The sequence below is a fragment of the Rattus norvegicus genome, chromosome 8 (assembly GCF_036323735.1).
Source record: "Rattus norvegicus strain BN/NHsdMcwi chromosome 8, GRCr8, whole genome shotgun sequence".
Taxonomy (NCBI): Eukaryota; Metazoa; Chordata; class Mammalia; order Rodentia; family Muridae; genus Rattus; species Rattus norvegicus.
In genome coordinates, this window is record NC_086026.1 from 117735753 (window position 1) to 117757754 (window position 22002).

The following is a 22002-nucleotide window of genomic DNA, read 5'->3' on the forward strand; positions in this document are numbered from 1 at the left end:
GGCTACATGGCACTCTGTTTCAACAAAGAAAAGAAAAGCAGAGGCTATCGTAAGCCCTACAGAGTCAGTTTTATGTAGACCAGGCTGTACAGAGTCAGTTTATGTAGACCAGGCTGGCCTCAAACCCACAGAGATTTTCCTGTCTCTGCTTCCCAAGCGCTGGGATTAAAGGCGTGTACTACCACGCCCAGCTCAGAGTCAGCTCTAATCCACAACAGCAGAATTCAATGGACAGAGACCGGAGCCTCTTGACCCTTGAATGTCAAACTAGAGGTGAATGAAGAACGGGCCATCAAACAGCTGAAGGGCATTTTGTGGTTCCCAGTCCGGGCTGCAAACCACCCCAAGTTCTAAAAGACACCGTTCTGCTCTTTCCATCTTGTCACTTGTGACATTTGTGACATTTCCCACTAGATCTGCCCTTTGATGCACCAACCACACCCTACTCGGCTACTCACACTGACCTTGGGTCCCGGGGAGCCCAGGACTAGGAAAAGGCTCTGTGCCAAACAAAAGACTTGTTAAATATCTCCTATGGACGTCAAACAAAATCAGGGATGCTCCTGGCCTCAGAAAGACTCCCCTGACTTGGTGATAAGCTCTTGTAATCCCAATGTTCAAAAGCCTACAGCAAGAGGATCACCAGTTAAAGGCCAGCGTGAGCTACAATTCGAGACTCAGTCTCAAAAACAACCACCCCCACCATGACGAAGTCTTCATGTCAGTTCATTGTACTACACAACAGACTCAAGCTTTCCCAAGAAAAGAGACCCTGTGCAGCAGAGTTACATGGTAGATTGCTATTTCCACAAAAGCGGGAGAGCATGACAGTGAGGGTACTCTGCATGGTCCATGCCTGGGGCACCCAGCTGGGGGACCTAAGCTACAGAATTAAAGATGATGTGGATGCTCTTGCAGAGACCTAGTGAGAGGGGGACGACACAGTGAGTGCTGAGGCTTGGGAATCCATGCAGGCAGAGCGAGCAATGCCAGAGGAGACTGAAGGTAGCCAAGGAGGTGCACACAACCAGAGCGACTTTGAAGAAGGGAAGCCAACAGGATCTGAGCCCAGAGGGAGGTCTAGGGCCACCAGAAACAGGAGCATCATCCACTTAACCCACCAGTGGACTATCCCGAGTCTCAGGAGGAAGTAGGGGCACAAATGCATGCATGTATGAGTGTGCATGTGTATGTGTGTGTATTCATACATGCTTCATGGGTTAGGGGAGGAGCAGCTATCTTCTGGTCTGCCTGGCTGTGTAAGAAATCCTGCCCCAAGCTGGCAGGACACCGGCACTGTGACATCCACTAAGGGCTCCCTGTTCCCTAGTTATGGGTCTCCAGTTGCGCCCTCTGTGCTCACCCAGTCTGTGGGATATGCTGAGGCTGGCGGTTGTTTCCCTAGAGCCTATGTAGAGCCTATGGGTGTCAGAACTGACAAAAGGGTACTGAGTAGCTGGACAAAGAAATAAGAGTAAAGAATGGGGTTAGGGATTTAGCTCAGTGGTAGAGCGCTTGCCTAGGAAGCGCAAGGCCCTGGGTTCGGTCCCCAGCTCCGAAAAAAAGAACCAAAAAAAAAAAAAAAAAAAAAAAAAAAGAGTAAAGAATTCCCTGAGCTTATTAGAGCAGGATGTGTGTGAAGTGCAGGGGTCAGGTGGTCAGCACGGTGCGGCTTGCACCACGTGTTCACTCCACCCCTACCACACACGACTGGACTCCCTGATCAGGTTATGATTCACTTCATTCGCATCGGGTCATGACCCTCATTCCTGAAGGCCATGCACTCCCCGTCAGGTGGAGAAAGAAGGGATGGCATAAAGTCTCTCTTCTTCCTAACCAGGCCCTGAGGCCTCTGGAGCATGGCCCAGATTAAGTGTGCTGGCCTGAGTAGTCATAAGACAGCAAAGGCCACGCCTCCAAACCCCACCCAGTAGGACTTGGCTATTTTCTTCTGTGGGAGTCTTATAAGGCAGAGTCCCCAAGAGTATGGTTTCTGCTTCCCTCTGGTCAGTTCTTAGAGCCACACACGGGCAAGAAGATTCTCTCCTTCCAGACCATTAAAGCTTCTCCATCTCAAAGTGGCACGGGTCATTCACTGAGCCGAGGCTCTTCTTCCCCACCCCATTTCTGGCTTGCCCAGTGCCACTCTGGAAACAGTCTTCTCACCCCACAGTGAACTTGACCCTCTGCCAGCCAGAGACACACAAGCATATCAACACATCCCTCGGTTCCTAGTAGCACTTCTGTTTCCAAAAACAGTTTATGTATTGGGCCTGGAGAGGTAGGTATTCTGTAAAAGTGCTTCCTGTACAGGGAGGGCGAGACAAAGGATCCCTGTGGTTCAGTGGCCTGCCAGTCAAATCAGGGAGCCCAGTGAGAGGCACAGCCTAAACAATATGGACAGTGTCTGAGAAACAACGCCCAAGGACGACTTCTGGCCTCCATGTGTGCCTGCCCAAATATTCACAAACACACACACTTGTGTGCTCATACTCACCCGGGCATGCACGGGCACCTGTACTAGCCTGTACTACAGAAAAGGACGCCAAGGTACATGCCTGAGGCTTGTGCTCCCTGCCAAATCTTGCAGTCAGGTTCAGCCTTTATCACTCTTGGGGTCTTTACACCGGAAGAGAGGGTATTACCCAGATGGTCCCCACAAAGATCTTTGGTCTCTAAGAGCATTTTTGTTTTTCTTACTCAATGCTCAGGAGTTTAGAGGGTTTTAGCTTTTACCATTTAGGAACCTGTGACGTCTATCCCTGGAGTCCTGGGGAAGCTTAAGCCTCTGCTCTCCAGTCTGTGTATTTCTACAGCTCAGGCAAGCAAAAAATACAGCAAAATGCCTAGGTAAATGCAAAGCAGCAATGGTAGCGTGCACCCTGACAAAGAAGCTGGGGGCAGAGGGCAGTGCGGTAGGCCTGGTCTCTTGGGAACACTGAGAGCAAGCGGCTGGGGTGTGTCTGTTCCTACCTCCCTCTCTCCCATCGGTTCAGCCCGTATTACAACTCCCCAAAGTGCCCTAGTAGGAACCGCCCTGTGACTCTGCTCTGTGGGAGGCGTATCTCAGACACCAGGCAATCAGCACTAAGCACCTTCATTTGCAGCACTGGAGGAAAGCAAGAATAGATGTCTAGCCATTGGGTAAGTCCTATTCCAGTTCACCGGCTTCTTAGGCAGCCCTAAGAGCCACACAGCCGACTTGCTGGACTCTGAGGAATTCCTAGCCTGGGTGAGTGGTAGTGTTTGCGCCCATGGTGGCCATCAGCAGGGCACAACTTCAGAACAGCAGCAGCAGCCTCCTTTCCAACCCTCAGACCTGCCAAGGCGAGCCTGTGTCATCCCACTCTCACTCAAGCTGAAAGCCAAAACTAGTCAGGTTTCATGGAGTGTCCTGGGGAGGAGGAGTTAAAGCACCCGCTCTGGTGGGATGCTTTCCTCTGTGGTGCTGGTGGTCTGGGCTGAAGCTCTCAGTAGCTGTATATTCTGAGAGCCTTCAAGACTAGACTGGTCTTTTAAGTTCATTGTCTAGTCTGAGCCCTAAATAATGCCCTTGCAGCTGTGTGTGGGCATAAGAAGGAAGGGCCATGGCCCTCTGAGCCTGCTAGGCATCACTGGCTGCGTCAGAGCCCCCAGAGGCCAGGGAACAGACCCTTAATCAAGTTTAATTCAAACATGCGCTAAAATAGGAAGTGAGGAGCACGAGTCTATCTCGTTCGCCTTTCGTTCTCAGGCCGGTACATGAGACCTGGCTTCAATTAATAGTCCTGTCATGCCAGGCCTCATGCTGAGCGCTTCCGCTTCCAACAAATCATTTGATAAGACTAATGTTTGTCCAATTGAATGTACTCGACTCGCTCTCCTGGAACACCAGTACTGCCTTACTTTCCTCCTCGTTTTTGTGTCTGTCCGCAAACCAGGTGGCATTACAGTAAAGCACTTGCAGGTGACCTGCTGCTTAATGTTGTAGCCTGGAGCTGACTACCTAACATGGCTGTCGCCTCACTTGGATGCCTGCCAATCACACCCTGGCTAGGGGTGTTGACTCCAGAGCCCTTCCCTGGGTTTGATCTCCAGCACCAGGGGAAAGCCAAACACATCTTCCTCTCTGCCCACCTGACTCTCCACATACAACACCTGACGGTCAGGCCAAGCTCAAGGGTTCTCCCAATTATTCTCTTTCTCCGGTTTTCTGCAGCCAACCCTGGGCAAGCAACCTGCTGTGCCTGCAGAACACGTTCAGGAGAGGATTACAGTGACCACATTCACCTCTCCAGCTCCGCACTTCACCCCCGCGCGCCCTGTTGTATGGACCACTATGAATATTAACGGAACTCATGAATATTAACTGACCTCGTGAATATTAACTAGCCTAATGAATATTAATCGTTGTGAATATTGACTAGCCTTATGAATATTAACTAAACATGAATATTAACTGGCTAAGACAACTCACCAGCTCCCTGGTTCTACCTTAGTCCGTAGGCCCAGCCATGAAGGGAGCACTGACTTATGCATTTGCCATTTTGTTTCAAGCAATCCACTTGAGGAGGCAATCTCATCGGTTTGATGAAATCCCACACTGATGAAAACACGAAATAACATGTGTGTCATGTTATTAGCCATTATTCCATGGATGGAAGGGACAGGGCCTAAGTTTAGGAGTTCAGTGTTGGGCCAAAATAACATGTTCACTGTGATGCTGAGTCCAGTGTCCATGGATAAATCATGTTATGTCCACAGACACGGTGCAGATGTAAAGAGAAGCTAAGACTTCTGTATCAGCTACGAAGTGATGCTCATCGAGATACATTATGTAAGTCTAGTGCAGTGGCCTCTGCCTCTAATCCTAGGATTTTAACCCTTACACGCAGGAAGCAGAGGCAGGCTGATCTCTAGTTCTACACAGTGAGCTCAAGGCCCCCCAGGGCTACACAGTGAGACTCTGTCTGAAAAGAAGGAAGTGAGGTGGGGACAAAGGGTGCTGACAAAACTGTTCTTACCACAGAAGGAAGGGAAGAAGGATCAGAAATAAGCCGCTTCCGGTGTGCCCTTCCTGGATCCCTGCAGTGTAGACCATGACCAAAATGCTAATTTTCCATCACCAAGCTCTGAGGCAACTGGTGACTGCAATACCCTGCTGGGCTTAACCACAAACTGTGTAGTCTAAAGGAAAGTCAACAACACATGAATGCCAGGCACCGTTCTATTGCTGTGGGGAGATACCACGGCCAACAATCTCTTATAAAAGAAAGCACCTGACCCGAGGCTTCCTTGATGTTTCAGAGACTTCGTCCTTTACCATCATGGTGGAGACCATGGCAGAACGCGTGGCACTGCAGCAGGAGCTGAGAGCTGTATCCTGGTCCACAGAGAGACACTGGGCTTGGCATGGGTGTTTAAAGCCTCAAAACCAATCTCCAATGACACATTTCATCCAAGAAAGCCACGCCTTCTAATCCTTCTAATCCTTTCAGATAGAGCCACTCCCTGGTGACTAAGTGTTCCCATCTATGAGCCATTCTCAGTCAGACCACCACAAAGTCAGAGGCTTGACATGTGCTTGTGCAGTTAGAACCACACTCATGTGTCTGTCATCTTTATTGAAGGAACCAGCAGCTAGCCTGCTGCCCGGGGAAGACGAAGCACACACTAAGTGGAGCCTGGAGTGCAGCCTACATCAGTGAATTCTATCCAGCTTGCAAATGTCTGAGTGAGAATTGAGAATTTTTTAAAGAACTGTTATTTGAAGCCACTGAATTTTGGCTGATTTATTGCACAATAATATGGTGAAATCAGATAAGTAATCAAAACCAATCCTCACAAATTAAAAACAAACTGGAATAAAGGAGCTTAATTTTATATCTTATTAATGGCATAACCACACAGGGAAGACTAACTTCTAATAGATCTAAGACATGAACTTATATGTCTCTGGAAAGATATAGCCTAAAGAGCAAATATACCACAGGGGGTCTTAAATTATATTCACTAGCATTACTGCTAGGAAAGATAGCTACATTATTGCTTTAAAATAAATATACACATGTATACATATTCTACATTTTATCTATATTCATTCATGCATACATACATACATACATACATACATACATACATGCATGTTAGAATATAGGCAACACATAACAATGACAGTGTCTCAAGACCATGAAGAGGTGAGGAGTGTTTGCTGCTTTAGTCTAAGGGAAGGGATACGCTGGACGTGTAAGCACACCTGTAGGCCCGGGACTGACTGGGGGAGGGAGGAGGATCAGGAATGGGTTCAGAGAATGGATCAGACTCAGGTCCTCATATTGGCGGTGAGCCCTTTTCCAATGAGCCAGCTCCCCAGCCCCTCACCACACCACACTCCTTCTGTGGATATTTAGATTTTTGTCTACAGAGCACCTGCTGCTCCTGGGAGCACAGGTCCCACAGGTCCACAGACTGGCATACCTCAGAAAGGCTAGCAGGAAAAGAGCAGGTCCGCACAGTGGTTCTTCTGCAGTTACCCTGCTGCGGCCAAGGTAAAGGGGGGCTGGCCTCTCAAGTCTGACTTTGATTCTTCCTCTCTTCTCAGCTGGCAACCCTCCAAACATCAGCTAATAAGATCTTGGCTGTGAAACTCTAACACTGGCCATTCAAGGTCAGATGTAGGGCTTGAGAACGTGGGCTCCGGAGGACTCGGGAGAGGGAGATGCCCTCAGAGAATGACTCCTGAAACATACACACTGCCTTAGTTATTACCCTTCCTCCCCAGTGGAACAGAGTCGGGTACCAAACACCTCACTAGTTTACAAAGACTCTCCAGGAAAACACAGAGCAGACACGGCAGGTCCTGTGCAGGCTCCCCTAGATGTACACCTGGGTTCCACATATCCAAGATGGGGGTCACTCAGCCTTTGTGCCAAGATGGCCTCTCTGTGGCTAGACCCTGGGGATAGTTCCATAAAGATCTCAGAAAGGCAGAGGAAGATACTCTGCTGCTTGCATGAGTGAAGGCTCTGATCCCTCAGACTGTGTCATTCATAGTCCATGTGACTTGCTAAGCCTGGACCGTGTTCTCTGAGTCTCCCTGTCCTCAGAGGACTGAGAGTGTTGGGCAGGGCAGCCTAGGGAGGCAACTGTCCCCACTATGGCCAAAGAAGCTGGAGTTGTCAGGACCCAAGAAGACCAGACTGAGGAAGGGTGAGAACATGGCAGGTAGGGAGGCTCATAACAGACACCTGTAAAACCTCTGAGAGGAGGACCAGCCAACAAGAAGTATAAGGAAAGCCAGTTCAAATAACCAAAACCAGGAGTTTCTCAACAGAGAGGTCTGCAAAGAAAGACCAAAGACTGCTGACCACTTCAGCGTTCTTATGAGAGCAGGGCTCTGCCTGGGAGATGACAGCAGCCAGTGTAGCACCTGTGAAGGGCTGGGTTAGAGACATACATAGAACACACATTACCTGCTGAAGCCAAACCATATTCCTAAAGGGATCATCCTCACGTACTGGACCTTGACACTGAGGGGGTCTGGCCTAAGCCCACAGAGGCCTGCGGCAGCTCTTCCTGCTAAAACGAAGGTGCCAACCCAACTGTCCAACTGCCTGAGTAGAGTAGACCAAACTAGCCTCTTCCGGGCTAGCCTTCCCTTGTGCCAAGCTCTCCCTCACGGTTTTGCCCAACTCCAGTTCCCCCTGGCGATCACAGGCACATAGACCATTGCCAGAGATACTCGGAGATGAGGGGACACAGAGCAGGGAACGCCCAGCCTGCAGCAGGCTCTGCTGGCCTGGGTTTCGCTTGCATCTTTCTTACTGGCTGGCTACCCCAAGTGCATGGAGGCCACCGACTTTCCAAGCAGCCACCTGTAGAAGTGCCAGCGAGCCTTCAGCTGGCTCCTGGCCTGACTTGCCTTGCCCATGCTAGGAAATCTCTGCCACAGAGTAAGTGAGCCATCTTCTACTTACAGCTGCTTTTAATCCCCCTAAAGGATATATACGCCGTGCTTTTTATCTATAATCTTGTTTTGTTTGAGACAGGGTCTCATTCTGTATCTTAGGCTGGTCTACCATTTAACACATGCTGGTCTGGAACGCAGAGTGACCCTCCTATCTCAGCCTTTTGAATGCTGGGATTATAGGTGTGAGCCACCATGCCAGTTTGTGACCTTGACATCTATCCTCAGGGGGGCAGGGCTGAAGAACAGTGGTGAGTGTCGTCTCCCTTTTTATTCATTTCATAGAAGTCAAATGTCAATTGGAGATTATCTGGTTAAACTCTTCATTTTAGAGATGATGAAACCGGAAACTTAGGGGCCTGGGTGTGTGAGTCAGTGGTGGAGTCCTTACCAAGCATGGTCCTCAGAAGCTCAGAAATAAACCAAGAATATCCCTAAAGATCTCCTCTGTGTGTGCTCAGTGTGGCGTCTGGGGCAACATCAAATGATCCAAACCTGGATTTCTGGTCGCCATTCAGGAGGCCCACTACTCGGCACCCTGCACTGTCCTTTATCCAAATGTCCTACTTCCTGATCCTTTTGCCTCCCCACAGCCCTCCCCATCCTCTTGCTAAATTTTCCATCTTCTCTGAGCAGGAGGCAGGGAAATGACACGGCTCTCCAGCTGTGCTCAGTGTAAGGCATTTTGGTTTGCTAACGTCTGCTTGCTAGCTGTTCTGAAACGCTCATCTTAGGTCTCTGGAGCTCCCAACAGAATAAGCTAATGTTTTGAATGTGTTTTGTAAGCTGTAAAGCACTGTACAAATATATGTTCTACTATTTTAGGATATGGAATAATACAATCCCTTCAAATTGTGCTTTTGATTATCCTACCTCTGTGAGACAAAGAGAAGCAGAGGCGAGAAGGGCAAGAAGGAAGAGGAAAGGGAAGGTAGAGATCTGGTCATGTCTGTCTGTCCCTCCCCAGACCACAAGTCCATTGAGGGTGGAGCCCAATCACTCTATGCTGTTTCCTCTGTTCTTGTGGCTCAACAAGCATAGGCTCAGTGAGGGCTCCTTTAAAACCCTTGGTCTGCCGTAGGCATGGTGCTTATGATCCCACCACTCAGAAGGCCAAGGCAAGAAGATTAAAAACCAGTCTGGGGGCTGGGGATTTAGCTCAGTGGTAGAGTGCTTACCTAGGAAGCGCAAGGCCCTGAGTTCGGTCCCCAGCTCCGAAAAAAAGAACCAAAAAAAAAAAAAAAACCAGTCTGGGATACACAGTGAGACATAGACAAGGGAAACAACGCTGAGCTGGATATGTAGCCCAGAAGTAGACCATCCAGCTAGTGTGCATGAAGCTGTGGGTTCGATTCCCAGCACTGCGTAAACTGGGCAAGGGGGTGCATGCATGTGGTCCTAGCATTCTGGAAGTTGAGGTGGAAGATCACAACTACAAAATCACCCTCAGCTACACAGGGAGTTTGAGGCCACCCTGAGCTATGTGAGACCCTGTCTCAAACAGAAATATACATATATATATATATATATACATATATATATATATGTGTGTGTGTGTGTGTGTGTGTGTGTGTGTGTGTGTGTGTGTGTATTTCTGGACTGAGGATTTAGCTCAGCAATAGAGCATTTGCCTAGAGTGTATGAGATCCTGGGTTCAATTACTAGCATCAAAATATGTAAGGAATAAATTTTAAGTTAATAAAAACACTTCTATTTCACTGAAAGAGATCCCAAGGGTTCCCATATACAAACTACACAGAAGAGGAGAGTGCAAAGACTTTGGTCAAGAGATACCAACTCTAAGTTAGATAACAAGAATAAATTCAAGAGATCCACTGTATATCATCGTAACTGTAGTTAATAGCAATGTTACATTCTTGAAAAAGCACTGAGCAGATTCCAACCATTTTCACCACAAGGAAATAAGTATGTGCGGGATAAATACACTAATTATTCTTCCCTGTTTTAAAGCCTCATGTGGTATGTAATAGATACTGTTAATTTAAAAGCCTGGTATAATGGCCCATAACCCTAGCACTTGGGAGGAGGAAGCAAAGAGGAGGATCATAAATTCAAGGCCCGCTTGGGTCACATGAGACCTCTCCCCCTCCCCACCCTCCAAAGATTTAGGCTCAGTGAGTAAAGTGCTTGCCGCATACACTTGACCTCTGTTTGAACCCCAAGAACAAACAAAAAGTCAGATGTAGTGGCAGGTGTCTGTCTTTGCAATGGTCCTACAATGAGATGGGAGCTAGCCTGACTCAGACGGCCATGAACAGCCTGGGGCTGGAGAGATGGCTCAACGGTCTAGACCACATCCTGCTTTTCCAGTGGGGCAGAGTTTGATTTTCAGCACCCATATTGGGCATCGTACAACGTCTGTAACTACAGCTCCGGGGGTATCTGTGCTTCCCTGCCTCCACGGACACTGACATTCACAAACCCTCATACAGACACATGCATACACACAATTAGAACCAAAGTATTTTAAAAAGGTAAGGAGAGCTTAATCACAGCATTCAGGAGGCAGATCTCTGAGTTCAAGGCCAACCTGGTCTACACAGAAAGTTTCTAAGACTCCTAGGGCTATACAAAGACCCTGTCTCAAAAAGATAAGAGGGTATGGAGGACTAGAGCGGGTGGTTAAGAGCACTACTGCTCTTCCAGAGGACCAGGATTCAATTCCCAAAACCCACAAGGCAGCTCACAACCATCTATAACTCCAGTACAAGGGACCTGGTGTCCTTTCTGGCCTTAGCGGGCACTAGACATGCACATGTTGCATAGACTTACATGCAAGCACACACCCACATGCATCACATAACATATTTTTAAAAATGAGAGGTAGAGAGGGAGAGAGGGACCCTGTCTCAAAGTGGTAGGTAAGGTCTAACACATGTGGTTTTCCTCTTCTTTAAATATGCACCATAGAATGCTCTCTTTCTTCCCTCTGTCTCTCTGTCTTCTTTGTCTCTATCTGTCCCTCTCTGCCTGCTGCCTGCCTACCTCTCTGTCTCTGTCTCTGTCTCTCTCTCTCTCTCTCTTTCTCTCTCTCTCTCACACACACACACACACACACACACACACACACACACACACACACACACGTGCAGGTAGCCCCTTGCTAACCCCCACACAACAATATGTCCCTCTTTTCCAAATCACCCACATTCTATGTGATTATTTAGCCTCCTTGTGAGGATCATTTTCCTCCCTAGACCAGTGTCACAGGACAGCCCTGGCTCATTTGAAGACCTGGGACACTCCCAGGTGGGACAGACCTGGGGTATCTTCTCACAAGCTCCTAAACGAGCTTTGATCCCCTGTATGAGAGACGAGGTCTCAGAAACTGCTCCTTTCTGCTTTTTCACCTTTGGCTCTGACATCAGAACCACCCGCTCTAGGCCAGGCTTCTGCAGGTACTTCTACACTTAATCCTAAAAAGGACTTAAAAAGTTCCAGGGTGCCTCCAACTAATTTTCTTGTTAGAATAAAGTGGGGGACAGCAGATAAAGACTCTTGATCAAAGCCCTCATTAGAACCTTGGGTGCATAAGAGCAAAGACTGGGAAGGAAAGATGCTAACACCCCGCCGGGGCCCAGAATGCAATGCGGGTATGTGAAGGAGTATGCCCACCAGGCTCAGTGTAAGTTAGACAGGTGGAATAATACCACAGGTCTGGCTGGGAATAGTGACCAAGTAGCACTTGCCTAGCCTGGAATGTACAAGGCATCGGGTTTAATTCCCAGAACCACAAAAAACAAAAAGACAGAGACAGACGAGCAGACACCCACCCACTAGAAGCCCAGCCTGACAGAAGGGAACCACAGAGGGCAGAAGGCCAGAATTCCAGACTCCCTACCACAGAAAGCCACAGGCCACGGTCCCAACGATAGCCAACCTCCCCCGCAGTGCTTATAAGTGGAGATGGCAGACGGTCCCTTGGGAGAGGAGCTTGGGCAAGTCCATGAATTCGGTGCTGCTACTGGCTGCTACTGGCATGCCACGCTTCTGGCAGCAGGAGGGCTAAGGAAGGCCTCCCCACAGCTAGACTGTCCACCAAGCCTCACTCATACCCCAAAGTGGCACCCAGTCCCTGCTGCAAGCCATCAGGCCTCAGCCACCATTGCATTGTTTTCAAACAGTTCCTGGGGAGGAAGGGCAAGATGCTGGGACAGATGGGGCCTGCAGGGTGTGCATGGCCTGGCAGGTCAAGAGAGATGATGAGGCAGCCGAGGCAGTAACCACAGCTAGAACTAAGGCAACGGTGCTATCAGCCACAGCTCAATAGGAGCCCATGGGCTCCGGGAGCGAGACCAGTGAGAGGAGGATTTGTCGAAAACCCCCAGCCTATTTCCCAGCAGCTTCCAACTTCAAATCTACAGAGGGCTCACGTGAGCTGGGGTCAAAGGGCATGACTCTGAAAGCTTTGGCTTCTTAAATGCAGAACCAAACCAATTCAGGAAAATTTCAGAGAAAGAAGAAAAAGTGACCCAGTACATTGTTCTTGGGCTCCCAAATTAGTCCAAAGCCTGGCTCTATTTTTAGCCACTTCCTCTCTCTCCATATCTGAGCCCTTCAACAAATCCCTTCTTCTAAAGGTAGAATTTCAGCCAAGTGTGGTAGCACATGCCTCTCGGCACTTAGGAGGCTAAGGCAGGAGGGTTGAGAGTTTGAGGCCACACTGGGCTATACAAGATACGTTTAAGATCAGCATAGCAAGTCATGGTCTCAACGATGAGTGAAGTGTGGGCTTGTGACACACAGTTCAGGGGTATGGCACTGGTCTAGCATGTATGAAGCTTCTGGGTTTGAAAGCCAGCATTATAAATAAATAAACAAATATTGTTAGAATAATAATGAAATATGTATCAGAATAGATTCTAAATTTAATATCCAATTTTTCAGGAAAATGCTGGCCAAGATACATCTTTTTTTTTTTCTTTTTTCAGAGCTGGGGACCGAACCCAGGGCCTTGCGCTTGCTAGGCAAGCGCTCTACCGCTGAGCTAAATCCCCAACCCCACCAAGATACATCTTAAATGGCATCTTAAGAATGCAATCAGCCCAGCCCAGAATATGAAGAATCACAGAACGAATGACTCAGAGCTGTAATACATGAATTACACAACCAACTACTTAAGAGACAGTCTATCAGTTTTAAGAGACTAGATTTATCCTACACATCACAATTTGAGCAAACCAACTGTTGAAATCTATAACGCAATCAGAAGACAGAACCCCATCCAAATAACTCCTGAGATTAAGAATGGATCGTTGGAGGGCTGGAGAGACAGAGCAGCACTTAATGTTCTTGCAGAGGACCAAGATTCAGTTCTCAGCAACCATATTGGGTGGCTTGTACTATCTATGCCCAGCTCGAGAGAGAGCCAGGATTTCTGGCCTCTTCGGTCACTTGGACTCAGGTGCATATTCACACACAGAGACACACAAATGCACATAACTAAAAATAAATCTTTTTTTAAAAGAACAGGTTGTTGGGCTGCATGTTTAGCTTGAAGAGTGCCTGGCCTAGCATTTCTGAGTGCCTGGGTTTGATTCCTAGCAAACCTTCCCTGGGAAGAAAGAAATACCTATTCAGATTGGATGGTGGCGTTATGGTTACATTTATACAGCGCTCATTCCTTGGAAGGATACAGTGAGGTGCGGGTGATGGGATGTTGGACTGCCTGGGATTTGTTTCAGTGAGAAGGAAGGGAGGTAAATGACACTTGATTGGCTGAGTCGAGCCCGCCTGTGGCAGAGTAATTGGAATGTGAGGCTTGGGTGGACGATCCCCTCTGCTATTACATACGCTGAAATGTTCCATAGTAACCTTGTTTTGTTCGTTTGCCCCCTTGCTTGTTTAAATAGCCTGCCTTCTAATTTCTCCACTAGAAAATTTTTTTAATTCAGAGCCAGGCCTGGTCACTCCCTGTCGTCCCAGCCCTTGTAAAGCTGAGGCAGGCAGAGCAGCCTTAGTCCAAGGCCACCCTGGGTAATGTGGTGGATTCCGGGGTAGCTCAGGCTACAGAATAAGACTCTGTCTCAAAGAGAAAATATCAAACCACTGACAACATCTCAACAGCCCCACTAGTGCTGGGGACGACATTACGAGATGACTAAAGCCGCCTCTTTCCCCCTGGCAAGAAATGTAAAAACTGATGGCCCTCTCTAGTTAAGATTGACAATGTCACTATTCTAAAGGAAGGTCACTTTAATTCATACCTGTATTCCCAGAAAACTCAGCCTCTGGGGCCAGACAAGGCTTCTAAGTGACAAATGACTGTTATTTCCAAACCTGGCAATTTCAGTCATCCTTCTCCCTTCACCATAGACTTCTCTAGTCTGTGACTATTTGCTGATGCAGTGGACCTGGATTCAATGAGCCGGGATTCAGACACCATGCCTGACGAATCGTTTCGAGAAAAGAACTCCACATGGTTCCCAGGGCTTTCTCACCTATCCAGCGAACGACAAGCTTCTCCGTCGTGTTTTCCCCAAGACTTCTCCATGTCGTGTGAACTAAAGGGAAATTGTGGCTTTTGACGGGCATTTAGAGAGAGAGATGTCTCAGCTGGCTTGACCCCATCTCTCTTCCAGTCTCTTGTATTCAGTCTTGCTCTTTGCTCATTGTCTCTGCCAAGGTAGACCACATTCCTCTTCCCTGCTTCTTCCCCCCCTACTCCTGAATTCCAATAATTTTTCCATAATGCTTCGGGCGTCTCCATCCCTTGAAACCTGTGTCTTTCTAACCGTCCTACTTGAAAAACCCTTCCGTATGCAGACACCAGGCTGCTCAGTCTCTCCTGGAGATTATCCATGATTTGGCTCTCCAAGAAGGACCTAACGAACCAGACTGAATGCTAGAGGGTAGTACTGGGTTTTTTCCCTTCCATACCCTCCATGTAGCCAAATCCTGTGCTCGTTCTTGATACCTAAGATATCTCAGCTGATTTATTGAAGATGAATTTACACGTGACGAAACATTTACAAGTCCGTGCAGCTGATGTGGGCGAGATGGGCCACCACTGATTTATGTGCACCCTTTGTGCAGTTTTAAAGTAACTGTTTTTAGACTTACTTATTTGTATGTGAATGTGCACAGTTGGGGGAGGGGTGTGTTCACCTGTGTCCGCACGTGGAGATGCCAAACGAGGATCCTGAGCATCCTCTTCAACATTCTCCACTCACCCCTTTTGAAGCTCATCTTCTCAGAGAGGCTGGCAGCCAGCAAATCTTAGTGCCCCTCTTGTCCTGCCCCAACTGCTCAGCGCTGTGGCTGCAGGTTTGCCTGAGATGCCCAGCTATATGATGCTGGAAACCAAACCTAGGTCCTCGTGATTGTGTAGCAAGTGCTCTTCACCACTGAACCATCTCTTCCTCCCTGCTTTGCATAAGTCTTTTAAGTTTTATTTTTATGTGTATGGGTGTTTTGCTTGCAGGTATATCTACACATCATATATGCCTGGCGTCCACGGAGGCCAGAAGAGTGTCGGATACCCTGGAACTGAAGTTCTGGATGGTTGTCACTAAACGTGTGGATGTGAGGAATTGAACCCAGGTCCTCTAAAAGAGTAGTCAGTGCTCTTAACTGCTGAACCAACTCCCCAGTGCCCAGAAAGCAGGTTTTTGTTTTGTTTCGTGGTAGTAGTGGGTCTTGAACCCAGGGCCTTATAGGTACTGAATAAGCACTCTGCCACTCCCAGCTCCTTTGACTACTTCCCCAGTGCCTACAAGGTCTGGCCTTAACCTGGTGGTATGTCATGGTCACATGTACAGGTAATCACATCATCTTGTGCCTTTACTGCCCATTGATGCATCTCTGTAAGTGAGTGAGTGAAGAGTGGATGAATGAATGAATGAATGAATGAATGAAGCTTGTTCCTTTCGCTAACAGAATGCAGCCTCTACCAAATCTCTTAGCTTAGAAAGCAGAGTCTGAGGGAGAGAGATCAGCTTTCTTCCAATCTGTCTCGATGGGAAAAGCAGAGCTGATGTAACTATATGAGGTGAACTTGAGACCAGAAACAGAAAATCCTTTCTTGTGGAGCTCTACAAGCCCCGCCATCATCCCTGGAGGCTGAGAGACATCACTATGGGTGGGGCAGCACCTATGCTTACTGAATTCAAGTCAGGCTCTTCAGCCTTGAACGCGGAAGCCACCCCCTCACAGAGCCCAAGTCAGCTCAGCATGAGGATGAAAAGAACGAACTCAGCTTGAGGTGACAGGAGGCGATGTGGCAATAGCAGAGAGCCAGGGTTCCACTCCCTAGGAACCTCACTTTTGTTCCCCTATGGGTTTAGAAAATTAATCACATCCTCTTTTGGCCCCTTCCCCGATACTATAAGGTTTCTGGCTGCTATAAATTCAAGATCTCATTGGGAACAAATATATCCCTGAGCAATGCTCTTTGGTGAATGCCTGGAGGCACATGCCATGGGGTTCTTCTCCATCAATGGGCCAATCTGTTCATCGGCATCTCAGAACAGAACATGCTAAATTTGGTATCAGGTACCTGAAATGCACTGGTGAGAGGAACTAGAAGCCATCCCGACTCTGAGGGAGAGACAGACAGACAGAAGCGCTGTCTGCTTCGCTGAGATGCTGTGATGAACTGACTAGGAGCTAGAAGAGTGAATCCTACCCCCTCAAGGGTCCTCAGTCTTCAGTGTTACGGACAAACCACACAGCTCACCTCCCAAGCCTCAAAACCGAAAGACCTCAGGAACACAGGTCAGTGCGTGAGCCCTGCCCACAGCTGGTAAAATGTGTTATGACTGCTAACCCCAGCAGTAGCCCATGGTTTCTGCGTGTATGGCAGTGGCTATGTCTGCACTGTAGCCGGATTTATAGGTAGAACAGAAATGGAACACCGAGGCGTATGGGCAGCATACAGCAGTCTCTTTCCTGTCCCTCTAAGCTGCCAGGCCTTTCCCAAAATTCCATATGCTTGCTTCTGCAATGTCTGATAAACAGCGAGTACAGCAGCCAGTGTGGTTAACCGGTAGGGAAGTGGTAAATTCCCCCCTATAACAACAAGGTGTTTTTCCAGTCAGCTGCAGCTTTCCCTTGGAGGGAGAGAGCTGAAGCTTGGTGAGCCTCTTTCTCAAGCTAAAATCCAAACAAGCAACTCTACACACAGCCAGACGGACAGTGTTGCCAGGGCTAAGAGCTGTGCTACTCAACTGCATTGCTGGAATAGCAAATTGTAAAACAAGCAAATTCCATCTCTAAAAGGTACGTTCATGGGCTGGCTTGTTTGAGACGGTTTCAGGCTACTGACATCTCTTCATAACTGTGAGTTGTCTAAGAAAAGACTTCTGAAGAAATAAACACAGGAGGCATAGTTGGACATCTGAAAAAGCAAACATTATTCTTCCTTGGAGTTTTTGTGTACCGGAAAAAGCAAAGCAACATATATATTGGCAGCTTATATATTGGAGATAGAAGCACTTCCCCCAAGGGGGATGCTACTCCCCAGGTTCAACTGGTGTAAAAATAACGTCTTCCGTTTTACCCTGTCATCTCTTGGTAGTCTTGAGTCGGCTGACACAGATCAACATTCACATCCTCTGCTTTCGTTGCAACTTGTTTTTGCAGAATCTGGGTTTGGCAAACACCTAAAACAAGCTGGGCTCAAAATATTTGGCCAGATCTATTCGGTTTAAACCATTCTGTGTGGATTTTGGCTTTCCCACTGGCTGGAGGTGTTGAGCTAAATCATTAAGCAACGAGTTCATATTTGGTGGGAGGTAATTCACTAGCGTTTTTTGCTTCAACCTGAAAGTGTTCACGAACCCTTGATGAAAGCACATGACTGTGAGTATTATCGGGCCTGATAGTATCCAGTGGGCAATTTCCTTTTCCTCAAAGACACTGACAGCCATGAAATGCTTGCGGAAAGCAAAAGACCAAGTTCATGGCTCAACTATTCCCATCTTTCCCTGTTCCTTAGCAGTGACACTTATCTTCCCTGATAGCCACTCCCATTGTGCTCTTTCTCGACCCAACACAATGGACATATGCAGACGCTGGCAGACAGGGAGGATGTCTTCCATCCCATTGCTCCCCTGTGCAGAGGGACCAGGCTAAGGTTACATAAGCCCCTCCTGAGCTGTTGGGCCCCTGCGCTATGGGGAAGAAAATTGGGGGAATGTGACGAAGTCACGGTCTGCAGGCCCTGACTAACCCTGTACTCACCATCCTGTCCTGTCAAGGCGGGGCGGCTGGAAACCCTGGGTCGCTCACCTCGACCACCAAGCTCACGCCAATCTGGCAGGATTCGAGTGCAGACAGACCCGAACCTGCTGTCCACAAGATCGTGGGATTCCAGGCCCCGGCCCCAGATTCAGACCACAGCTCCCTGCCCCCCAGGCGCCCAGACGCGCGCTCTTACCTGCCCGGGCCGGGGCCGGGACCAGGGCCGGGGACCAGACCGAGACCAGGGGTCGGGGGTCCCGCCGCTCGCGCAGCACCAGCCACGGGGAGCTGTCCGCCGCCAGCTAGTGCTGAAGGCGGCTTCCCTGCTCCGGGGCCCGGACCCAGACCAGAGCCTCCCGGCGGCAGCGGCCCTTCGCCCGCGCCGCCCTCCAGGCTGGCCTCGTTGCCCATGGTGGGCAGGCGGGCGGGCGGGGTCGGGGTCGCACTGCGCCCGGGCCGGCGGCTCCCGGGCGGCGCTCACACTCTCCGCTCCACCGCAGCTGCCGCCATCTCCCAGCTTGGCTCACACAGCCGCCTGGTGCTGCGCATGCGCGTCGAGCGCGCCCCTGCCTTGCACACGCCCCCCCCCTCCCGGCGCGCGCTCACGCCAGCCCGCGAAGACTCGTGTCCACGCACCGCCCTCGGGGTCGCCGGGAAAAGGCCTCCGGAACCCGCGCATGCGCCCTCCGCGGCCAACGCGGCCGGCGGGTGTTGAATGAAGGCCGGCTGCATAGGGTGGCCTCGTTCTGTTGGACCACTCTGGGGGTTCACTAGACCTTAGAAGCGACCTAAGAGCGGGGAGTGGTGGCCTACATATGTAATACCAGTCCCTAGGAGGTTGAGACAGGAAAATCAAGGTCATCCTCCGGTACATTGTGAGTTCGAGGACAGCAGCCTACAACAAACCCTTTTAAAAGAAAAAGAAACGGGGCCGGCAAGAGGTATCAATAGGTAAAGATGCTTGCTCCAAGTTTGATGCTGTAAGTTAGGAGCCCACATGGTCAAAGGAAAGAACCAACTTCCACGCGTTGTCCTCTGCTCTCCTTACCCTCCCCGTACCCCCAGCTATACACATATACAGATAAAAATGTCTTCCTTTAAAAGATGGTCTAGAGAGATGATTTAGCAGTTAAGAACAGATATTGCAGTCGGACTTGGTGGCACAAGCCTTTAATCCCAGCATTTGGGAGGCAGAGACAAGCGAATCTCTGAGTTCAAATCCAGCCTGGTCTACAGAGAGAGTTACAGGACCGCTAAACTACACAGAAAAACCTCCTCTAAAAAAACCACAAAGGGGTTGGGGATTTAGCTCAGTGGTAGAGCGCTTCCCTAGGAAGCGCAAGGCCCTGGGTTCTGTCCCCAGCTCCGAAAAAAAGAACCCCAAAAAAAAAAAAAACAAAAACAAAAACAAAAACAAAAACAAACAAACAAACAAACAAAAAAACAAAACCCACAAAAGGGGCTGGAGAGATGGCTCAGCGGTTAAGAGTGACGACTGCTCTTCCAGAGGTCCTAAGTTCAATTCGCAGCAACCACATGGTGGCTCACAACCACCTGTAAAGAGATCTGATGCCCTCTTCTGGTGTGTCTGAAGACAGCTACAGTGTACTTATATATAATAAATGAATAAATCTTTAAAAAAAAAAAAAGAAAAAGAAAAACCACAAAAGAAAAAAAAATTGCTGTTCTTGCAAAGGGCTTGTTTGGGATTGTGACCACCCATGTTGGGCTTACAATTATCTGTAATTTGAGCTCCAGAGGGATCTTATACCTCTAGTTTTAAAAACACTAGCACTCACATGCACAGACTCACACAAATATGCATAATTAAAAATAGTAGCTGGAGGCTGGAGAGATGGCTCAGTGGTTAAGAGTACTGACTGCTCTTCCAGAGGTCCTGAGTTCAAATCTCAGCAACCACATGGTGGCTCACAACCATCTGTAATGAAACCCAGTGCCCTCTTCTGGTGTGTCTGAAGACAGTGATGGTGTACATTATATGTAATAAATAAGTAAATCTTTAAAAAAAATTGGCCCTATCAAGTTTCCCTATTTAAAAAAAAAAAGTAGTAGCTGGGTATAGTGGCACACACCTTTTATCACCATCTGTGAGGCAGAAGCAGGCAGATCTAAATTCAGTGCCAGCCTGGTCCAGAGTGAGTTCCAGGATAGCTAAGGGTATACAGAGAAACCCTGCCTCAAATAAACACACAAATGAATACATAAATAAATAGGGTGTTTTTAAAAAGGGACAGAGAAATCAGAGAAAGGGAGGGAGGGAGGGAAGGAAAGGAAAGAAAGGTGGGAAAATGCTACATGGTGGCATAGCGCTCTCCACTCCTGAAATCTGATACTTTCTAAGGGCCAACATTGGGGTGCACACCTTTATTCTCAGGCTTGGGAGCAGAGGCAGGCGAATCTCTGTGAGCCTTCAGGCTTGTCTATGTAGCAAGTTCCAGGGCAAGTTATTGTAGGATGTAGCAGGAGGCTGGCCTGGTGGGTAAAACATAGGATTGGTGAGAGGCTACCGGAGTGTGGCTTGTAGGGTGCATAGGAGTTTGCTAGGCAGATGAACGGGAATCTGTTCAGAGGTGTGAAGTCATAGGAGGCAGGAGATGTTGGGGCCAGACCACCATGGATTTGAAAACCATCCAAATAGTAGTAGGAACAGTCTGGGATGAATACTGAGGCAGGGTCCCAGAGACCCAGGGTATCAGGAAGCAGCCCAAGGAGGGAGGGTGTACAGATTCCAGACAGTGAAACTGGGCCCAAGAAGAGAACTTATTTGTAGCCTTGTGCTGAGGCCCTTGAGGACTGTCCAGAGGGTTGTGAATCCCCTCACTAGCCTGAGAACTTACTGTATTTCCTCCTCATTTGAAGGGAGGAAGGGACAGAGGAAAGACAATCAGAGCAACACAGTACTGTCCAGCAGTGTCGCTTTCTGTCCAAGTGAACCACTAGGAAGGACCTTCCTTTGAGTAGCCTCAGTGGGAGGCTGACCTGGTAGGGACGGGCATAATAGCCTCCTGTCTTCCTACACAGGCCTCAGATGCTTTCCTGAGAAAAGACATCTGTAAAAGACAGACTGTAGTCTAAGCCATTTGTGCCTTTATAAGCCATGGTTATGAAGGAGGGCTTAAGTAACTTGACTATATTTTAGAAATTCATTTCATTCTCTTAACACTGAGGAATGTATTAAATATCAGAGTTCTAACCTGTGGTGGTGATGACTCACACTTTTAATCTCAGCCCCTGGGAGGCAGAGGCAGGCAGATCTCTGAGTGCAAGGCTAGCCTGGTCTAAAGAGTGAGTTTCAGGGCAGCCAAGGCTACACAGAGAAACCCTGTCTTGGAAAACAAAGTTCTAACGTGTCTTGGTGAACATCCACGGACAGACCAGTGCTGTCTGTACAGGAAAGAGTGTCTGGTCCTTTCACCAAGCATCCAAAGCTGCTTTTCCCAAACTCTGTAATGGAGCAGGTCAGAAAGAGAAGGAATGCTGAGCCCTACCCCCTTCCTGTTGCTTTCTGACATGTCTGCTGTCCTAGTTAAACTCCCTAGTCTGGTCTGGAACTGAGGGAGGAGAGCCTGTCCTGTGGTATCCTTGCTGTGCTGAAGAGTGTCTTTGTTTCATGCCTGATAACTACATACAGAGAGATACCATGTAGGGTGGTATCTTAGACTGGCTACTCCCAGTGGGACCTTGGACTCACCAAGCCCCTGGTTGCTAGTGCTCAAAGTTAGGGTATTAACAGTGGTGTGTTTATAAAAAGATAAAGAGAGGGGGGATTATAGTCTATGGAGGCATGGGAAAGGGGGTGCCTCAGCGGGCCCATGCTGAGACATCCCTTCCTC

General features: G+C 48.6%; 1 protein-coding gene across 1 annotated transcript in view; it reads right to left on the reverse strand.

Moving 5' to 3' along the window:
• Positions 1–18660, reverse strand: part of Bsn (bassoon (presynaptic cytomatrix protein)) — a 90966-nt gene extending 72306 nt beyond the window's left edge. Inside the window, exon 1 of the mRNA NM_019146.2 lies at positions 18345–18660. Coding sequence (NP_062019.2) covers positions 18345–18559 — 215 coding nt within the window. The 5' untranslated portion in view covers positions 18560–18660. The remainder of the gene's footprint in view (positions 1–18344) is intronic.
• Positions 18661–22002: the final 3342 nt, after the last annotated feature.